The sequence below is a fragment of the Perognathus longimembris genome, chromosome 2 (assembly GCF_023159225.1).
Source record: "Perognathus longimembris pacificus isolate PPM17 chromosome 2, ASM2315922v1, whole genome shotgun sequence".
NCBI lineage: Eukaryota > Metazoa > Chordata > Mammalia > Rodentia > Heteromyidae > Perognathus > Perognathus longimembris.
The window spans coordinates 66,954,433-66,975,839 of record NC_063162.1 but is presented as its reverse complement, the minus strand read 5'-3'; the positions used below and the strand labels follow the sequence as shown (position 1 = coordinate 66,975,839).

The 21,407-nt window shown below is 46.5% G+C and overlaps 1 protein-coding gene across 1 annotated transcript in view; it reads left to right on the top strand.

Annotated features, from left to right (window-relative positions):
* Positions 1–6,484: 6,484 nt before the first annotated feature.
* The window catches only part of Pkd1l1 (polycystin 1 like 1, transient receptor potential channel interacting), a 97,713-nt gene continuing 82,790 nt past the window's right edge, over positions 6,485–21,407 (top strand). Inside the window, exons 1-8 of the mRNA XM_048337025.1 lie at positions 6,485–6,636; positions 8,374–8,444; positions 9,865–10,190; positions 12,116–12,283; positions 13,203–13,322; positions 13,852–14,020; positions 14,499–14,738; positions 17,420–17,552. Of these exons, the coding sequence (XP_048192982.1) occupies positions 6,550–6,636; positions 8,374–8,444; positions 9,865–10,190; positions 12,116–12,283; positions 13,203–13,322; positions 13,852–14,020; positions 14,499–14,738; positions 17,420–17,552 (1,314 nt within the window). The 5' untranslated portion in view covers positions 6,485–6,549. The remainder of the gene's footprint in view (positions 6,637–8,373; positions 8,445–9,864; positions 10,191–12,115; positions 12,284–13,202; positions 13,323–13,851; positions 14,021–14,498; positions 14,739–17,419; positions 17,553–21,407) is intronic.

Genomic DNA, 21,407 nt, shown 5'->3' with positions numbered 1-21,407 from the left:
CCAAAAGACTCATCTCCAACTAATGAGCAAAAAGCTGGAAGGTGGTGTATGTCTCAATGGGTAGAACAGTAGTAGCCTTAAGCACAAAAAGCTCAGAGCACCCAGTTCAGCACCCTGAGTTCAAGCCCTAGTACTGTCACAAAAGAGAGAGAGAGAGAGACAGAGAGAGAGAGAGACAGAGAGACAGAGAGACAGAAGAGAGAGAGAGGAGAGAGAGAAAAGCATGTCACTAAAAGACATTTTCTCCAAGCTCTTTGATTTACCCAAGCAAAGGAGGCGTCGGGTGACATGCGGGGTGGGGAGTCTGGAGCCCGCTGTTAGACTGCTTAAATCAACAGCAGGGTTCTCCCTCTCTCTTTGAGGCTTCTTTGCTTATCCCACCACTGTCTATGCAGCTGTGGCATTTGAGTTATCACAGGATGCAGCTGTGTTTGCTGGACTCTGATGTCTTGCCCAGAGCCTTTCCCTTTCCCACCTGAGTAAAGATGGGCCAAAACGTTCCCACTCTGCAGTTAAATGCCAATTTCTAAGTTAATCCTAGAAAGATTAGATGGTTTTGTAAGCAAATGGCAAACGAAAACTAAGTTGTGCCCCACCACTAGTAGCTTACCCTTGTAATCCTAGCTACTCAGGAGACTACGATCTGAGGATCAAGGTTCAAAGCCAGACCAAGAAGGAAAGTGTGTGAGACTCTTTATCTCCAATTAACTGCCACAAAGCTGGAAGATGGAGCTATGGCTTAAATGGTAGAGTACCAACCAGCCTTGAGCTAAAAAGCCAAGTAAGAGCACAAGGCTCTGAGTTCAAGTCCAGTACTGGCATCCAAAACAATAGAAAGAAAAAACAAGTTGTGTAAAGTCTCTAAGGTTCAAATGGTGACCAAATGTTGGTATTAGGGATTAAGGGAACTAACAAATGCTGTAAGCACAAGGGGAGTATTTTCTAGTGGAGAGGACCTGGCCTAACCTCTGGACTGCAAATGAAGAAATGGGCTGAGCAGTACAGAGAACAGCCCCTGCCACTCTCTGCCCAAGGTCCTCGGGAGAGAGAACCAATGGGAAAGAATGTGCCCATCCCAGGATGTACCATGAAGTCTACCATGTGAAGACCATGCTGGAAGATGACTTATGGTGATGGTGATGATGATGATGATAATGCTGGCTCTTCTTAGCTTTTTCACTCAAGGCTGGCACTCTACCATTTGAACCATACCTCCATTTCCAATTTTTTGCTTGTTAACTAGAGATAAGCATCTCGCAGACTTTCATGCTTGGGCTGACTTTGAACCTCAGTCCTCACATTTCAGCCTCCTGAGTAGTTAGAATTACAGGTATGAGCCACCAGCACCTAGCTTGGCCTATTAAAATAAAAAGCAGTTCAACTTTTTTTTTTCAGTCATGAATTTGAACTCAGGACCTGCCTGGGTGCTGTCTCTGAGCTTTTTTTTTTTTTTTTTGCCAGTCCTGGGGCTTGAACTCAGGATCTGAGCACTGTCCCTGAGCTTCTTCTGCTCAAGGCTAGCATTCTACCACTTAGGCCAGAGTGCCACTTCCAGCCTTTTCTGTTTATGTAGTTCTTAGGAATCAAACCCAGGGCCTCATACATGCTAGGCAAGCATTTTACTGCTAAGTCACATTCTCAGCCCTAAGCAGTTAGGCTTTTAAGGATCACTGGCAATATTTGCTTGTCAGATTTCTCTCCTTTTCAACTACAATCATTCTTTGAAGGACAACTGATTTCAGAAATGCACAAAAACTACTTAAATAAATCTTTTCTCCTAAGAAGAAAGTCATCCACATTCTGGGAAAACAAAAGTTGTTTCTGATTAGAAAAGTGTTGGAGCATGGTTATTTCTCCCCTCTGTGTATCAAGTGTGTTCCAGTATGAGGTCTCAATACAGATGATGGAAGCACTAAGTGCCTCTACTTCCAGGAGATATGGGAAGGACCTCATTTGCTGACCAGGGTACACAGCCCCACCTGACACGGGGTATAGTGGAGGCCAAGGCCAAGGCCATCTCCAGGGACCAGGAAAGGTGAGCTAGCACTGTTCTTGGGAAGCATTGTTCAACTGCATCTTACAACTTTCAGAAATGTTCATTTCATACAATTGTTAGGGCTTGGATATGGAGTCTCGGTGGGGTTCAGGTGAGTCAGCTGGAAGGTTCTGACAGCTTTAGGAGATGGAATCTACATGGAGGAAGTAGGTCTCTGGGGACAGGCATCTTGCCCCAGCCCTCCCTTCTGTCTTTTTGTGCTCTCTCACTGCTGCCTCGACGTGAACTGCTCTGTTCTGACCTCACTTTCTGTCATAATGGCCAAAGGGGTCTTTTCTCCTTTATGCTGTTTATGTCAGGTGTTTTGTCACAGTGCTAACCTGTTTATGTCAGGTGTTTTGTTACAAGTGTAACCACTCAATGAGTCCAAGTCAGAGGAAGCCATACAAATCCCTAACCTCCCAGCCAACACATCAAGTACATTCATTACCAGAAAGTTTAGGACAGCTAAACTACTTTAGTCCTTGCATTTGGCAGGGGAATAATTCAAACAAGACAAGATAGTGGCACTGTGGCTCAAGTGATAGAGTGTTAGCCTTGAGCTGAATAGCTCAGGGACAGAGCCCAGGCCTGGAGTTCAAGCCCCACGACCAACCAAACCCCCCCCCCAAAAAAAAAAAAAAAACCTAAAACAAGACAAGACAAGAACCGAGGACATGGTGACAGGAAAGCTTGCTAGAAAAGAAATGTGGCAGAGAAACAGCCATCTTGTGCTGTCTTCAGCCATCTTCCTCCTACAGAGCTGGGTGTTGGGTTCTATAGTGAGAGAAGTCCTTGAAGACTGCATTCTGATTGGTGGCTTTCATTTCCATTTCCTTCCTATTTACTGTCCAGTCCTTATTTCCTCATTCTCTTGGTTCTCTTATTTCCTCATTCTTTGGTAGTCCTCTGCCTCCATTTCCTTGTGTGGCAGGTTTGGGTCATCAGTTTATCCTACCATCTCAAGCTGTGGAGGCCTCAATCCTCTGCCAACTTTTCTATGAAGGCTGTGTCACAAGGCCAAATTAGTGCTCAGAGTGCCTTTGTTGCTATGACCACCTGACTGTGTTGGTGAGAAGGCTTTGGGACGGCTCTGCAGGAATGTGGGAAAGGCTGGAAATGCAAGCTAGAGAAGCAATCACATTCTTAATCAGAGGCAGAAGTGTGGATGTGAATGGAGGGGCCATGGTTAATGATGGGGCTTGAGTTCATCTTCCTCCTTATATTCCTGTGCTTAGGTGTCTCCAGGCAGCTCTCTGTCCTTCCTTCTGTGGCAGGGGCCCTGTGAGCGCTGAGGAGATCCAGGGTCTTCATCTTTGTGCCTGCATGCTCAGTCCCTGCTGCTTCAGGGGACCAATTGGTAAGGCCTTGGGAAAGGGCAACCACCATGGCATGGCCTAGGTCACCTGTGTGCCTGTGATGTTACATCTACCAATGAGAGGGCAGAGCAGCCCCTCAGCCTCATCCTATAGGGAGGCAACCTTGAGGGTTGAACCCCTGTCTGAACCCTAGCCTGTAGGCTCACCCTCTCCCACTGGGAGCAGGAGGTCTCCCATCCTGGGGTGGGGGTAACAAATATGGGTTGATGATAAAGAAGCAATACAACTTTATCTCCATCCTCAAAAGGCCCTTGCTGGGCTTAAAAATTAAACTGACATAAGATAGATTAATGGGAGAGAGTATTTGTATCTGTTTACCATGGGTTTTACATGGCCCTAATAAGGAAATGAAGACCCAAAGCATCACTTAAAGGCAGTGGACAGAGAACATGAAGGCTAGGAATGTAACAGCCCAAGGGATGTGGGCCCTGGCCATGAATCCAGCCCAGGAAGGTAAGGGCTAGTTACTCGAGCCCATTGGAACTGAATTCCGTAGGCCTCTACTTCCTGTCCATGATAAGATGTTGCTTTTATTTCTAGCACTATTCACATGGGAATTTTTATCATCTACTTTTAAGAACCAGGACGAAGGGGCTGGGGATATGGCCTAGTGGCAAGAGTGCTTGCCTCGTCTACATGAGGCCCTGGGTTCGATTCCTCAGCACCACATATACAGAAAATGTCCAGAAGGGGCGCTGTGGCTCAAGTGGCAGAGTGCTAGCCTTGAGCAAAAAAGAAGCCAGGGACAGTGCTCAGGCCCTGAGTTCACAGCCTAGGACTGGCAAAAAAAAATAATAAGAACCAGGACGAAGGTCACAGTGATCTTGCACTTGAGACTTCTTCAAGTGTCTTTAACTTAAATAGTGAACATGCCTGGTGGTGCATTTTTATCTCTGTCTCTGTCTCTGTCACTCTCTCTGGCCATCCTGGACTCGGCTAGAGGAAGGGTGAAGCTATCACCCTCAGGGGACCCCTGAGTCAACAGTGGGGTCCCCAGGAGCCAGTGACTGGGATGTTCAGGTTGTGGGAGTAGACTCCCTGGGTCTGGGTGTCTGTGGGGGTTCTTACTCCCTCACACAAAATAATATTTCTGTGATGATGATGATGATGATTTGAGGTGCTAGGGATCAAATTCAAGGTATTGCAAGGGCTAGGCTACTCTCAGTATTAGTTTTTTGTTTGTTTGAGTTTGAGGCTGACCTTATCCTCCTGAGTTCTGGAATGACAGATGTGCACCTGTTTAGCTTTTTTTTTTTTTTTTTTTTGCCAGTCCTGGGCCTTGGACTCAGAGCCTAAGCACTGTCCCTGGCTTCTTTCTGCTCAAGGCTAGCACTCTGCCACTTGAGCCACAGCGCCACTTCTGGCCATTTTTTATATATGTGGTGCTGGGGAATCGAACCCAGGGCTTCATGTATACGAGGCAAGCACTCTTGCCACTAGGCCATATTCCCAGCCCCTAGCTCTTTTTTTTTTTTTAATTAAAAAAAGAGGCTGGGATAGAGCTCAGGGGCAAAGTACTTTCCTAGCATGTGCAATGTCAATCCCAGCACCAAAAAAAAAAAAAAAAAAAAAAAAAGAGCCTGAAGTTTAATTGCCCATATTCTTTTTTAAAAAGTTACTTTATTGCTTTTATAAATGTGATATACAGAGGGCTTAAAATTATGAGTCATGTAATGAGTACATTTCCCTTTCGTACAGTATCTTCCCTTCTGCCCATATTCTTTTAAGTAGAAGGAGTGTGTGTGTGCATGCGCGCGCGTTCGCGTGCTCGTGGGCTGATATGGAGCTCAAACTCAAGGCCTAAGTGCTGTTGACTAGCTTTTTCACTCTAAACCTGCAATCTCCCACTACAGGCTTTTTGGTGGCCTGGATTGACTTTGAACAGCAATTCTCAGATCTCAGTCTCCTAAGTAAGCAGGATTACCAGTGGGAGCTAGCAGTGTGCAGCCTTCAGTAGGGGTTTTGAGCTCTTGGCCTGGACTAGCCACTTGATAGATGTGATGACTCCTAAAATATTTATTTGTAAAGGAAACGTTAGACATGTGTCAGCTTGTGTGAGCAAGTCAGTCTTTTCTTTGGTGGCTGATCAGAGAAATGTAGGACAATTTACAATTGTGGATCATATTTTAAAAACGTTTTCGAAACATCCTTCCCCATAGCCTCCACCAATTCAAGAAGTGATTTCACACTGGAGCTAGTGCATCTAGCCTGTGGTTGGCAGCCAAAGTTTGAACGTGTGTGTGTGTGTGTGTGTGTGTGTGTGTGTGTGTGTGTGTGTGTGTCTTGGGGTTTGAATTCAGGGCCTTGGTGCTGTCCCTGAGTTTAATCATTTTTGCTCAAGGCTAGTTCTACCACTTGAGCCATAACTCCACATTTGACTTTTGGGTGGTTAGTTGGAGGTAAGAGTTTAATGGACTTTCCTATCTGGGCTGGATTCAAACTGTGATCCTCAGATCTCAGCCTCCTGAGTAGCTAGGATTACAGGCATGAACTATGACCATGCAGGAGATGCTTTCTTTAACTTTTGTCGTGAGCCCTTTCAAATACCCACATAAGTAGAGACCATAGCACCCTGCACCATTCTTAGTTTCCACAGTCATCTGCTTGGCAAGGCCTTCCTTTTTTGGGTCAGGCAAATGCTGGCCCTTCTCATGTGCAAACTGTGCAAACAGTGATCATTCTGGCTTCGAACTTGGGGTTATCCTTGTTTGTTCCTGTTTGTTCCTCAGACCTTCCTCAGTTCCTCTGGCTTGTGATGTCCCCCCTTTCCTGCCCACTGCTTAGTGAATCTTCTCACTCTTAGCAGCTTAGGACCCAGCCCCTAGGAGTATTGCTCCGCTGTGTGCTGGGGCTGGTGTTCCCAAGGTCATCTTTAGGCTTAGGTATGCCTAATTCCTGCAGACACAGATTCGCAGGACAGGGCAGCTGGTCAGCACATATTCCAAAGATGCTTGGCTTCATATTTGGCCCATGTATCCCAGAGCTACCTTGCCCTTCTGCATAGGGTCTCATCCTTGACCTTGCGCATAGGCTCTTGTCCTTGACTTCACCCTCCTGCATATTACCAACTGCCCATTGTGTTTATCTCCTTCCATAGAGGTCCAGCCAGATGCTGGTTTCTTTCTAAGTGACGAGATGGAAAGCCTGTCTGCATGGACTCGGGAAGGGATGGCCGGAGATGTGGAGCCACAGACGCCATATTTGCTGGACCCCCCAGAGAAGGTGTGCCTTAATCTACACTGGGTTGCTTCTGTGTCCAGGGAAATTTGGCCTTGTCTCCTGAGAACAGAAAGCTTGTACCCTCCCTTTGGATCAGGCATGCCTTTATACCCTGGGTGTTGATGTGGCTGAAACAGGTGGTGGTTCTAAAGGCTTCATTCTGTGGTGAGAAATTTGAATTTCATGCCAGCCAGGAAGACATGATGACAGCATGATAAAGCATGGTGAAAGCATGATGACAGCATGAAAGGATTATGATGATGGCATGACGAAGGCATGATGAATGAAGCTGAATCTTACCTCTACCTGTGACCCAATACTCTGGCAAGGCTGTGAACAGCCCAAGCACTGAAACACCAGGGGTTTGGGGTTGGTTTGAGTTTGAGTTTTTACTGGTTCTGGGCCTTGAACTCAGGGCCTGGGCACTATGCCAGAGCCTTTTCACTCAAGGCTAGCACTCTGCCACTTGAGCCACACCTCTACTCTGTCATTTGAGCCACTGGCTTTTTGATGGTTACTTGGAGATAAAAGTCTCACAGACTTTTCTGTCCAGGCTGACTTTGAGCCCTGATCTTTAGACCTCAGCCTTCTGAGTAGCTAAGATTATAGGCTTGAGCTACCAGCATTTGGTAACACTGTCTTTTGATGTTGTTTGTTTATTTGTGGTTTGGTGTGAGGAGCACCCCCACCTCAAAGTCTGGGTTTCCTTAGGGCCCATGAGTTCATCTGCATCAGAAAGGCCATGGTGGTGGGGAGTGGAGCCTGGGGAAGTGACAGTCATCAGGGCCTCTGGAAGTGAGGAGAGAGGAAAAGCCCTCGGAAGTGGGAAGGGAAAAGGAGAGGGGTTGCCATGTGAGACATGGCAGGAGAAGAGCAGGCGCTGCTTGGAGTGGCCAGCTCTAAATAAGTTTCTGCCTAGACCACAAACAGATAAGCAAAACCAATCCAGAGTCATATTCATCCTTCACATACATGTGGAAAAATGAAGGAAATCTAGGCCATGAGGAGGGCTGCACAGGTCAATGCAGAGTTGGCAAAGCCCCCCTTTAGGCCTTCCCTTACCTGAAGCTCTCCCTGCGCAGATCGAGCCCCTGGCACTCACTCTGGACTCGTCCTGCCCTTCTAGCAGCTGTCCAGCCATGGTCCTCCCTCCATAGGTGCCTGGCCTCACTGGCGTGTGTCATTGTCACCTGTCCAGATGCCCATCTCCCCTCCTTCCACAGCCAGTATGCAGTGACTAAGCCAATGCTGTGATAGCACTGATCGGATGGAGCCATGCCTGTCTACAATACTCCATCCCTTTCAGAACAATAAAAGGTCCTTGATCTGACTCTTTTAACCTACAGTAACTCTGAGGCTCCTTCTGGTCCCTTGTGGGGGGGCCCACAGGTCACTACAGTTCCATTGGCTCTGGTGACACTCTTCTGATGAGGCTGCTGTGTTTTGTCCATTTCTGCTGGGCAGGGCCTCTCATCTGGGTTCTGAGCACAGCCCCTGAGTCCCAATTCCTTTAGCCTAGTTGGATTGTCACACCTCAAAATGGCACAGCACAGTATCGTATCCCTGTCCTTCCAACAGCAAGGGTTGCAGAGCTGGCCTCTTCCGTGCTGCATTTTCTCTCAAAACCAGCACCTGGGACTCTACCATGGCCAGCCACTACCTTGGGAATGACAAGTTTTACTTTCTCAAGTGTACCAGGTTTTCAGAAGCACCTCATTTATTTTTTTTCTCCCCCTATAGAGCAATTTGAAAACAAGTAGTAAAGCCATGTTTGATGTTGTTACTGGAAAACCACCAGCTTCTCTGAACAGGTATGTTGACAAACCACAGCTCTGTCAGGCTTTTCTGAACCAGCAAATGACACAGGACTTAAGAAGAATCACAAGGTCTGTTCCAAGGTCTGTTAGACATGGAGTCCTCGTCCCTGATTTGCAAAAAAAAAAAAAAAAAAAGGTATTTTAAAGCTATGTGGCCTGGGGAAGGGCACTGGTAAGCCTCAGCCAGTGCAGCAAGTAGCAGATACCATAAAGATGCATTGTTCATGGCGCATAGCACAGGGACTTAGAAACCACAGCAGTCACTGCTGGACCCCAAGGATATTATGCACACACAAAGCGCAAATTCTGCATGATCCTGCTTCAGGGAGCAACTGGAGGAGTCTAATTCACAGAGTGGGAGACAGCAGTGGTCTCTGTGGGCAGGGGCGGAAGTGGAGGACAGGTGTCTTCTGAGTGCGAGGTTCAGTTTTGCAGGGTATAAGCAGCCAAGAAATTTGTGGCATAACACTGTATATGTACTTAAGACCTGTTGAGTGTACTCTTTAAAGATTTTCTAAATTGTTATCATAAAGGTGATGTACAGAGTGCTATAGTTACATAAGTCAGGCAAACAGTATAAATGCACTCTTCAAACTAGTTAAAATTTTAGCTGGGTACTAGGAGCTCATGATTGTTATCTTAGCTACTCAGGAGGCTGAGATCTAAGGATCACAGTTTAACACCAGCCTGGGAAGGGAAATCTGTGAGACTCTTACTTCTAATTAATCACCAAAAAGCCAGAAGTATAGCTGTGGCTCAAGTGGTAGAGCACTAGCCTTGAGCAAAAAGAGCTCTGTAACAGCATCCAGGCCCTGAGTGCAAGCCCAGAACCAGCACACATGCACACACACACACACACACACACACACACACACACACACGCATGCATGCATGCATGCATGCATGCACACATTAAATTTTTTTATGATTATTCTTGTGTATGTGACACTGGGGCTTGGACTCAGCCTTAGCTGTCATTCCACAGGACTGGCACTCTGAGTCACACTTGCAGTTATTTTTTCTGGCTAATTGGAGATAAGAGTCTCACAGACTTTTCTGTCTGGGCGGGCTTCAAACCACAATCCTCAGATCACAGCCTCCGGAGTAGTTAGGATTACAGGCATGAGCCACAGGCACTCTGATGGCTTTCTGTTTGCTTTTCTGTTTGCTGTTTTAACTATAACCAAAAAGCCGAAGAAGCCAGGTCCCAGCAGTACTGGGTTCCTGTCCCTTAAGCATCCAGTGATATAAGTGGACAGGGGACTGGATGGGGACCGGTGCATGAAGGCTTCCCCCATGTTTCTTGGGCTTTGCTTCCAGAGGGCTGGCCTTGCCTCCTAGCCCACCTGGTGCTGTTGTTCCCACCCCTTGTTGGACTGTTCTTTAATCTGAAGTCTCCACCTCTTTTCCACAGCTCCTTGGGCCTTCCTCCTGGCACTTCTTGCACCCCCTGCCCTCCTGTCTCCCTGACCAGCCCTGAGATGATCTGTCCCCTCACGCAGGGTCCTCCTGGGGCCAGCCCAGCACGAGGTCCTGATCGTACTTGCAGCAGCCCCACCATCTGTTGTTTCCCTGCATTGGACACTCAGACACCTCCAATTCTGGGGTTCTATGTTCGTGCGGTTTCCGGAGAGGCCTTTTGTCTGCTGGTGAATTTGGGGCACACTTCTCAAGCTGAAATGAAGCTCTGCAACATGACCAAGACAATGACTGTGACTGCCTGCCACCAGAATAGGAGAGGTACAACACGTGATGGCCGTCCTCCATGGGGGCTCATATACAGGTCCTTTTTGGGGCTGTGGTCAGCCCTCAGCCGGCATGCTTCATCTCAGTCTTTGTTGACCCTTCTCTCTCTTCCTCTCTTCCTCTCTCTTTCTCTCTCTCCCTTCCTCCCTCCCTTTCTTGTCTCCTTCCTCCCTTCCTCCCTCCCTCTCTTCCTTCCCCTTCCCTCCTCTCCTCCCTCCCCCCTTTCTTCCTTCCCTCCCTCCCTCCCTCCTTCCTTCTTTCCTGTTGTACTAGAATTTAAATTCCAAGTTTTGCACTTGGTAAGCAAGTACTTTTACCACTGGGCCATGCTCCCAGCTCTTTTTTTTTTGCTGATTATTTTTTAGATAGAGCCTCAATTCCTTCCAGGAGAGTGCCTAGGTGATATCTGCCTGTGTTGGACTCCTGTTGGTAGTGGGAAGACAGGCACACCACCACATCTAGCAATATGATATACCAGGAATCACCTAACATTTAGGAATTAGGTTAGAGAATTGATAAAGCCTTGGTGCTATTATGGTGAGTTTATGTCATAATCTATTATTATGTCAACCTGCCTTAAACTGCCTTAAACATGACAGTCACGACCGTGTTTTAAGGTCACAGTTTTGCTAGGAGTTCTTTGGGTCTGGGCTGATTCCAGTGTGCTCACTCATGGATCTACAAACCACTGTGGCTCAGCCCAATGGCTCTCTGAGGAGCTCTCATAGGACAGTGCAGTAACATATCTCAATCTTCAGGAGACCAGGCAAGACTACTTCATATGGTAGCTATGACAGGTCCCAAGACAAGCAAGAGGAGACAAATTCTGATACACAAGCATTTTGTAAATCAGCTGACCACTGACCACAAGATAGCATCAACTCAAAGATAAGAAAGAATCTATCACTTAGTGAGACATTATAGACACACACACACACACACACACACACACACACACACACACACACGTTTGAACTCAGGCCTAGCAGTCACTCAGCTAGCTTGCATGGTTGGTGTGTTACCATTGCAGCCATACTTCCAGTCCTGTTCTTTTTGTGTGTGCTAGTTCTAGGACTTGAATTCAGGGCCTGGGGTTTTGTGCTCAAGGCCAGTGTTTGACTACTTGAGCCACAGCTCTACTATTGGCTTTTTGGCAATTAACTGAAGATAACAGTCTCATGGACTTTCCTGTCTGGTCTGGCTCAAATCTCTATCTTCAGATCTCAGCCTCCTGAGTAGCTAGGATTACAGAGGTGAGCCACCAAAGCCAAAATCCAGACTTGTTTCTTGCTGGTTATCTTGGAGATGGAATCTCATAGACTTTTCTTCCCCATTTGGCTTTGAATCATGATCCTCAGATCTCAGTTGCCTTATTAGCTCTGATTATAGGAATGAGCCATTGGCACCTGGCTTGTAGGCATATTTTAAGGATGAGGGGGAAGAAAGGGTATAGTTTAAGGCTATTTTTTATTCTGCTCCAATCATTCTTTGATATATCTAATTTAGATATTTATGTATGCTTTGCCTGGCCATGAGATGATCACTGTCTATTTTCATACCATACATATTTCATACTGTAAATATCAGCACAAGGCTGGCTATATTATTCCCAGGGCTCCTTGCTTAAAACTTTTATGAAGCTGGAGGAGTGTCTTAGCAATAGAGCACCTGCCTAGCAAGTGCAAGGCTCTGAGTTCAAACCCCAGTACTGCAGAAAAGAAGAATTTCAACCCAGCAGAATATTAAACCACATGTTGAGTGTGGGGCTCAGTGTACTGGACTGGCACACTCCCAGAAAATGGCTTTGCTGGCAGAGAGATAAGAAAGCTCCCCTATGATATTACTTCCCAGTGGCCCCCTTTAACTGTTGCTATGCTTGTCTGCAAGTTCATCACAAGTCCCTTCTCTTTTTTCTACAGGAGTCTATGAGCTCAGGGCTGTTATTTGTGAGTTGCATGGGGCAGAACTGGAGCTTGGACCTTATTACGTGGAAATGGGTCGTGAGGCTGTGTCGGCGATCATGAATTCCAGTAGCGTCCATCAGGGGGAGGCCCTTATCTTTGCCGATTCCAACCTGAAGCAGAAAAGTAAGGCCCGTGTCTCATGGCTGAGCAATCAGGTTTCAGCCAGAAATGAAGCCTGTCCCCTCCCCTGTCATCCAAGTATCACAGTTCTCAATCCAATTCAGGCTCCATCATTTATTCTTCCCTCATGCTGCAAATAGTTACAAGAGAATAATGCTATGATGTAGACGAATTCATAAAGGTGCCAGCCTCCAGGAATTGCTAATCTAATGAAGGTATTAACATATTTGTGTGAAAAGTGGGAGGCAGTACATCAAAGTACTTGGAGAAGGGCATGGACAGGGCCTGGGAACTATGGTAACTGAACATACAAGGTAGGAGTTGGCTGCCAGGATGAGCCATGTGGATGGGTGTGGAGGACACTAAGGGCAGATGGCCAGCTGCAGCCAAACCCCAGGGACCATAGTGTGACAGGAGCTCTCATTTCCTCCTGTCTCCTCATACTGTTCCCACACCTACCTGCAGCAGGTGTTCTATTTCTTTTCTTTCCCTTTGCTGTTGCTGTTGTTTTCTTGGTGCCATTACTAGGGCTTGCACTCAGGAGCTGGGCACTGTCTCTCAGCTTTTTTGATCAAGGCTGGTTCTCTACCACTTGAGCTGCAGCTCTATTTCTGGCTTTTTGCTGGTTAACTGGAGATAAGAGTCTCATGGACATTTCTGCTTGGGCTGGTTTTGAACTGCAATCCTCAGGTCTTAGCCTTCTAAGTAGCTAGGATTACAGGCATGAGCCATCAGTACCCAGCTAAAGAAAATTTTAATGAGAGAAATCTATGGTAAAGTGTTTTCCCCCAGATCCGTCTTATCTCAGAACCTATGCTCCAATTTTTCAAAACGGTTGGAATTCAAAGAATGACGTTAAAAATGGAAAATATTGACAGAAGTGAATTAATTTCATGGGTCTTCTATTTTTTTCTTGTTTTAGGTACTGCTGTAATGCATCGTTTTTCATCCATCTCATCATACAATGTGTCCTTTATTTCTCTGTCCCAAGTGTGTGACCGCCAGGCTTGGTCCAGTGTGACTGTGCGGTATGAGATGCAACGTATGTTATATTCCAATGCTAGATTGAAAAGACCCCTCCCTCACCTTTGTGTTGGCTGACATTACCTACGCTGTAGGCAGCACAGGTTCTGCTGTCAGTTTTGCCTGAGATCCTACCCTTTGGCTCTTCAGCAGGCCCTGTGTCCACCTGCAATTTGTGGCCCAGAAACCACAGGTTCTGACCACAGGTTCCGAGACTGCCACACAGAGTGTGGGAAGGAGGGGAGTGATGACACAGGGTATGAGAAGGCAGGGCCATCACACAGTTATCTGAAGTTCCATCTTCCATACCCTTCCAAGCACAATTTCCCAAGGCCAACATTTTGCCTTGCAAGCTCTTCCCAAAGGCCTTGGAGTCCAGGCATACCCACTGCTCTGCCCTGCAGCTGCTCCTTGGTCCAGCCCTGAGCTCACATCTGGAGACTGGGTCCTCAGTCCTTGAGTCAGTGAAGATGGATGGTACTTCTGGATGGATGCCACACCCCTTCTGTTGTTGACATGCCTCTACACCCCCGCCCCCTCTGTTGCAGCTGTTTCTGTCTATACAAATGGAACTGTGTTCGCTGCAGACACAGATATCACCTTTGTGGCTGTTACCAAGGAAACCATACCCCTGGAGTTTTCCTGGTATTTTGGAGATGATCCACCAGTGCTGACGACTTCCAGAAGCATTAGAAGAAGGCTCCACCTCCCCCAGTGGTCCGTAAACACAGTCATGATGGGTGGCCATGGTGGTATAGCTGACTTCAGACCGGGGATTGTCCCACAGCTACCAAAATAATTTTAAGGGTGTCACATGGTTGTTTAATAAGGCACTAAGTATTTCTTTGAACTGAGTTCAGGCCTTAGATTTCAAGAGAGAAAGACTTGCTTCCTGGGAGTGCATTCTAAGTGACTGGGTATAAGGCTTTGAAGTCTGATGATCCTGGATTCAAATCCTGTCTCAGCCAGCAGTGTGCTCTGAGGCGCCCTTTCCATGAAGGTGAGCAGGGTGCTCACCCCCTGCTTAAAAAGGGGAGACCAAATATGACTCCCCAAGCCTCAGAAGGCCAAAGTCACTGGAACTTGCATAATTCCTACAAAGTAACCCTCCTGTTACTTTCTGTTGAGAGTTCTCCACAGCTCCATGGTTTTATCTTTCCATGTGGCTTTCCTGCCCTTCTGCTCCATCCTGCAGGTACCATGTGACAGTCAAGGCCTCTAGTGGCATTGGCAGTGTGGTCTCTGAGCCGCACCTCATCAGGGTACAGAAGAGAATTGTGGCCAACCGGCTCATGTCTGCCTCATCCGCCCTGGTAAACACCAGTGTGGCCTTTGAGTACAGAATCAACTTTGGCACAGACATTGCCTACCGGTGGGACTTTGGGGATGGTACTGTCAGCTCAGGGAGCAGCTCTACCAGCCACGTCTACAGCAGGTAAGTCACGCGGGGCAGGCGGCAGCTTGCTGCAGGTAGGAGCTAGGACAAGGATTCGCTCTTGGCAACCTGCCTTTAGTGGATGTAGATGACAGATGTTAAATAGAGACAGATGGAACCTGGCTGTGGCTCTGGAGAAGCTTCCAGTCCAAGGGAAAGGCTCATTCCTGGGATTCTAGCTATTGAAGAGGCTGAGATCTGAGGATCACAGTTCAAAGCTAATATGTTCATGAAAGTCCATGAGACTCTTATTTCCAATTAACCATGAAAAAACTGGAAGTGAAGCTGTGGCTCAATTGGTAGAGCCCAGGCCCTGAGTTCACGGACTGGCACCAGAAAAAAAAAAGTAAGGTACTGGGACAGAGTATAAAGGTTTCAGCATCAGAAAGAAGAGTGTGAACACTTCCACTTATTTCACCCATTATTGAGCACCCACTGTTTACCTGGAGCGTTATAAAGACACAAGCATGTGTCCTTTCACAATGAGATGTATGTGAGAAACTTGACAGTAGCTGATTTTGCTTATGTGCAAACATCACCACTAGGTGGGGAAGTTCAACCATTTAATGTGGCCTCTTGATATAAGTTAGGTACACCCAAAATGCATGGGGTTGTTGACAAGTAATTGTCCGATTTTACAGTACACAGTGGAGGCATATATTCTAAAATGACTAAGGAAAGTATAGCATACAGTATACAAACACCAGCAACATAGCCATTTGTTACTGTTATCAAAAATTATGAAGGTATGTAATTCGTGTGTGTGTGTGTGTGTGTGTGTGTGTGTGTGTGTGTGTATACATATTGGGGCTTGAACTCAAGGCTTCTTGCTCTTGCTTAGCTATTTTGCTCAAGGTTGCTCTATCACTTGAATTACACCTCAAGTTCTGTGTTTTGTTTTGTTGGAATTTTTTGCTGGTAAATTGGAGATAAAAATCTCCAGGATTTGTTTGCCCAGGGCTGGTTTTGAATCTCTATCCTCAGGTCTCAGCCTCCTGAATATCTGGGATTGCAGTGGGGAGCCATGTTAGTGCTGCCACAGGGGGATTCCTGAGTGTGCTGAACATCCAGAGAGCAAGGCCTGGGTGGGCAGCAGCCCCAGGGAATGGCTGCAGGCCTCTTCCAACACCACAATGCCTGGCCACCAAGGCCTCGCCTCCCTTTCATGGAGACGCCCAAACGCTCCATCCTGGAGAAGTCCACTGGGACTTTTCTATTGGAAGTATATTTTCAGGTGGACAAGAAGTTGAGCACGCATGCTTGAGGGGCTGGGGTATGCCCAGGCAGGTTTTGAGACCACCACCCAGCCTGCCTCCTCAGAAGGGCCTGCCACCTTCCCATCTGAAGCTGCAGGACAGCAGTGACAGTCTGGTCCTAGAAAACCTGAATTTGGCTGGCTCATGCCTTTAATCTGAGCTACTCAGGAGGCTGAGATCTGAGGATCATGGTTCAAAGCCAGCTTGGGCAGGAAAATTTGTGAGACTCAATTAATCACCAAAATGCCAGACATGGAACTGGGGCTCAAGTGGTGGAACACTAGCCTTGAGCATCCAGGCCCTGCATTTAAGCCCTAGGCTTGGCATAAAAAAAGGAAAGAAAAAACAACAACACTTGAATTTGTGATGTTCTGATGGGCCTATTTTTCTGTTTCAAATGTATAAGTCTTGAACAATGAATTGTTTTGCAGTATTCGCTGAGTCAGCATGTATTTCTTTAGTCAATCTCATTCTACCAGGCTAGCAGCTGCCTTGCCCCCCGTCCCCCTTCTCCCCACCTGCCCGTCCCCCCCCCCCCCCCCCCACTGCCGCCTCTCCATTGCTGAAATCCCTTCACCATCCCTGTGGCCTAAACGCAGGGCCAGCTTACCTGGGGACTTAGCTCACTCTCCTGACTTTGCAAGGCCTTAAGAGACGAGTCAGAAAGTCTGATCCTTAGGGCTTACATCTGTAATCCCAGATATTCAGGAGGAAGAGGGTTAAGAAGAGCCCAGCCTCAGAAAAAAATGAGTTGAGACCTCATCTTAACTAGTAAGCTAGGCGCATTGGTGTGCATCTGTGAACCTAGCTATGTGGGAGGGATCAATAAGAGAATGGTGGTCCAGGCCAGCCCTGGCAAAACCATGAGACATTATTAAAAAATAAACTTGCTAAAGCAAAACGCATGGCTCAAGTGGTGAAGGACCTGGCTAGTGAGAGGCCAGAGTTCAAACCATAGTACTGTCTTCCACAAGACAGAGAGAAAGATAGACAGACAGAGAGACACAAGCAGACAGAAAGAAGACAGACACAAAGACACAGAGAGAGACAAAGACAGAGGGAGAGGAGGAGAGAGAGAGAGAGAAGAGAGAGAGAGTGCACCAGGTGCTGGGTGGCTCAGACTTGTAATCTTAGGTACTCAGGAGGCTGAGATCTGAAGATCTCAGTTCAAAGCCTGCTTGAGAAAGTCTGTAAGATTAACCAGCAAACAGTCAAAAGCAGAACAGTAGATCAAATTGTTGAACACTAGCCTTGCGCAACAAAGCTCAGGGACAGAGCCCAGGCCCTGAGTTCAAGTCCCAGTACTGGCACACACACACACACAAAAGCACTGAGCCACACAGATCGAGTATGCCCGTGCTGAGTGAATGAGGCTCAGTGGGCAGCCAGCTCCATCTCCTCATTGCTCTGCTTTCCCTTTTCCAGGGAGGGAGAATTCAGAGTGGAGGTCCTTGCCTTCAATAACGTCAGCTCTGTTGCCCTAAGAAAGCAGCTTTTCATCGTGCGGGAGCCCTGCCAGCCGCCTCCCGTGAAGAACATGGGGCCTGCCAAGGTCCAGGTAGGGCTGGGCCTGGGGGTGCTTTCCAGCCTCCTTCTCATGCTGCCTCCCAATCAAACCCAGGGTTGGGACCAGGGGAGTGAAGGAGGCTTTGTGAAGTTCACTCTCAAAGGAACCACTGTAAGGGCTTCGGAGTGGCAGGGCTGCTTTGGGGGCTGAGGGGACAGGCTCACCCCAGACTAGAGCCGGGGTGAGGGGAGAGGCTGGTTTTGTGTGTGTGTGAATAAGTCTTTTATTTGCCTGTGGGACTGTGGGGTCCAGCACAGTGCTCTTGAGGGTTGTTTATTTCTTGCACAGAGATCTATAGTGTTTTAAAGAAAAGGGGAAATAGAAAACTATAAATAACTAGCCAGGTGGCTCACACCTATTATCCTAGCTACTCAGGAGGCTGAGATTTGAGGATCATGATTTGAAGCCAGCCTGGCAGGAAAGATCATGAGATTCTTATCTCCAATTAATTACAGAACAAGTGGAAAGTAGCGCTGTGGATCAAATGGTATAATGCCAGCATTGAGCAAAAAAGCTCAAGGACAGCACCCAGGCCCTAAGTTCAAGCCTCGGGACTGGCACAAAAATAAAAATAAATGAACAATTATTTGCTGAGCAGTAATAATAGGTTAGGAAAAATAGGATTGCTTTAAAAGTTTTCTTATGTTCCTTTTGATGTCTATGATTCAAAGCGTATTTTTCATTTTGGGGACAAAGGTGCTCATATAGGAATTTAAATGTGTGATTGAACATTTGCCAGAATGCTTTCTGTGACAGGCAGGAAGCTCAGAGAAGACAGCTGTTGGGTCCTGTGCGTGTCCTGCCGTGCACCCCAGAATGTGTGGAGAGATCAAGGAGCACACCCCATCACCCCAGGCTGGCCGAGGTCCCCAGAGCTACAGGCCCATTACACACAAGACCCCTGCTTGCCTTCTAGCTTTACATACAGTGCTGTCATTAGGCAGCTCTGCTTCACTGGGTGAGCAAATGTACCCAAATTCCAGGAACTCAGTGAAATCCCATAGCTGGTTAGAATACAAGTCCAGGACCAGAGGCTGTATCTGGAATTTTGGCTTTTCTGAGAGGACATAGACATCATCACATTTTAATTTTAATTTTAATTGTGTGTGTGTGTGTGTGTGTGTGTGTGTGTGTGTGTGTGTTGGTCCCGGGGCTTGAACTAAGCACCTGGACACTGTCCCTAAGCTCCTTTTTGCTCAAGACTAGCACTCTACCACTTGAGCCACAGCACCTCTCCCTGCTTTTTTCTGTGATTAAATGGAGATAAGAATCTCATGGATTTTCCTGCATGGGCTGGCTTTGAACTGCAATCATTACATCTCAGCCTCCTGAGTAGCTAGGATGACAGGCAGGAGCCACCAGTGCCAGGCAAGGTTTCCTATTTTCTACTAGAAACTTGGCAATGATGTTATGTTGGCACATCTTTCTGTGTGTTCTTTGTGTTTATGAAGGAGTGACACCTGCATGTCACAAAGCTGAAGGACAGGTCAGGCCTCCGGCAAGCCCTGCCACTGACCAGCTATGCGCCCAGTGTGTCAGGACTCAGAATCATCTTTCATCCCCATAGGGCATTGTACATTTTTAATGTGTATTACTGTTAATGGGCTGATAGTATTATAATGATCAGGGTTATGACATCTCAGTATTATAATTTGCTGTAACACATAACAATTATGTGAAAAATTTTAAAATGGCATCACATTCAAAGCAGACCATATAAATAATTTAAAAGTAATTAAACTGTTTGAAGCCAGCCCAGGCAGGGAAGTCCATGAGACTCATATCTCCAATAAATATCTCAGAAAAAGCCAGAAGTGGTGCTGTGGGTTCATGTGGCAGAGTGCTAGCCTTCAGCAAAAAAAGCTCAGTCACAGTGCCCAGGCCCCACCCAAGTTCAAGCCCCAGGATCTATTGAAAGAAAGAAAGAAAGAAAGAAAGAAAGAAAGAAAGAAAGAAAGAAAGAAAGAAAGAAAGGAAGGAAAGAAGGAAGGAAGGAAGGAAGGAAGGAAGGAAGGAAGGAAGGAAGGAAGGAAGGAAGGAGAATGCCAGAAGTAAAATTCCCCTTACAGTGAGCACTCATTTTTCTTAAAATCCCACTTAACTTAGTAGGAGATTATTTCCTGCTTAACTTTAATGGAAACTTCAAGGAGAAGAAAGCTCTCAAGGAAGAGCCCAGCCTGGAAGGCCGCCCTGCAGGTGCAGGTTCGATCCCCATCCCCAGGCCCTCTGGCCTGGATTATTTTTATTGCTGGGGGCAAATCCCCACTGAGTAATGCCAGGCCTGCTGTTGAGATGGGTGCAGGGCTGGTATTGAGAGGAGCACCGGCCTGGTGTTGAGGGAGGAGGAACAGGTGTTGAGGGAGGCCCAGTCTGGTGTTGGGGGGAGGGTGCAGGCCTGGTGTTGAGGGAGTGCAGGCCTGGTGTTGAGGGAGGAGGTACAGGTATTGAGGGGGGCCCAGTCTGGTGTTGAGGAGGGGTACAGGCCTGGTGTTGAGGGGGTGCAGGCCTAGTGTTGAGGGAGGTTCAGGCCTGGTGTTGTGGGGGGTGCAGGCCTGCTGTTGTGGGGGGTGCAGGCCTGCTGTTGAGGGGGGTTCAGGCCTAGTGTTGAGGGAAGGCACAGGTATTGAGGTATTGAGGAGGGCCAAGTTTGGTGTTGTGGGCACAGAGGATGGGGTGGGGTCAAAATGAGCTTGAAAAAGACAGCATGACAGTAAGGGACAATTCTACATCAAGGGAGACACCACTAATTCTCTCTCTTTCTCTCTCTCTCTCTCTCACACACACACACAACCTTTGTTCACTCAAATCAAATAATTGCTTCTAAATATATTTTGGAGACAGAAATTTTTATTATGATATAGTTTTATATTAAGAAATCATTGCTACAATTCACAATAGCTAAAATATGGAAACAACCCAGATGCCCCTCCACAGACGAATGGATCCAAAAAATATGGTACTTATACACAATGGAATACTACATAGCGATTAGGAATGGTGAAATACTGTTATTCGCAGGGAAATGGTCAGAACTCGAACAAATAATGTTGAGTGAGACAAGCCTAGAACACAGAAAACAAAGGGGCATGATCTCCCTGATATATGACTGTTAACAAAGGGAGACGGAGAGACAGTAGAGACCAAGTCTGTGAATACTGTATATGTTCTTGATACATTGTATATTGCATATATGTCAACCTGACCTAGACAAGGGATAGAAAAACAGGTCGTAAGATATCATAAGAAATGTACACACTGTCCTACTATGTAACTGCACCCTCTTTGCACAACACCTTGTAAAAAAATTTATGTGCAATTAATAAAAAAAAAATAAAAAAATAAAAAAAGAAAAGAAATCATTGCTAATTGTTGAGGTGAGATAAGGTGAGATGGCATGTTTGTGTCAGAAAATCTCCTTAGTTTTGACAGATATGTATTAAGTAGGATTAAATAGGTTCTGATCTCTGAGAATGACTTAGAATGTTTTTACAAAGAAAAATCATAAAGCAAGTATGTATCATATATTACAGATGTTTTTCTTTTTCATTCTATTACTTTTTTCTGAATGTATCTTTTGACATTCAGAAAACTTTACATTTTAATGTAATAATATCTAGCAACTTTCTTTGATAGCTTCCCTTTCATTTTATTCTTATAAAGTATTTTCCCCTAGCCATATATAATTATAAACATCTTCTTCGTGTGTGTGTGTGTGTGTGTGTGTGTGCACATGTGAGTGCTAATACTAGAGCTTGAACTCAGGACCTGCACACTGTCCCTTAGCTCCATCTCCAGGTTTTGGCTAATTATTTATTTATTTATTTATTTTGGGCCAGTCCTGGGGCT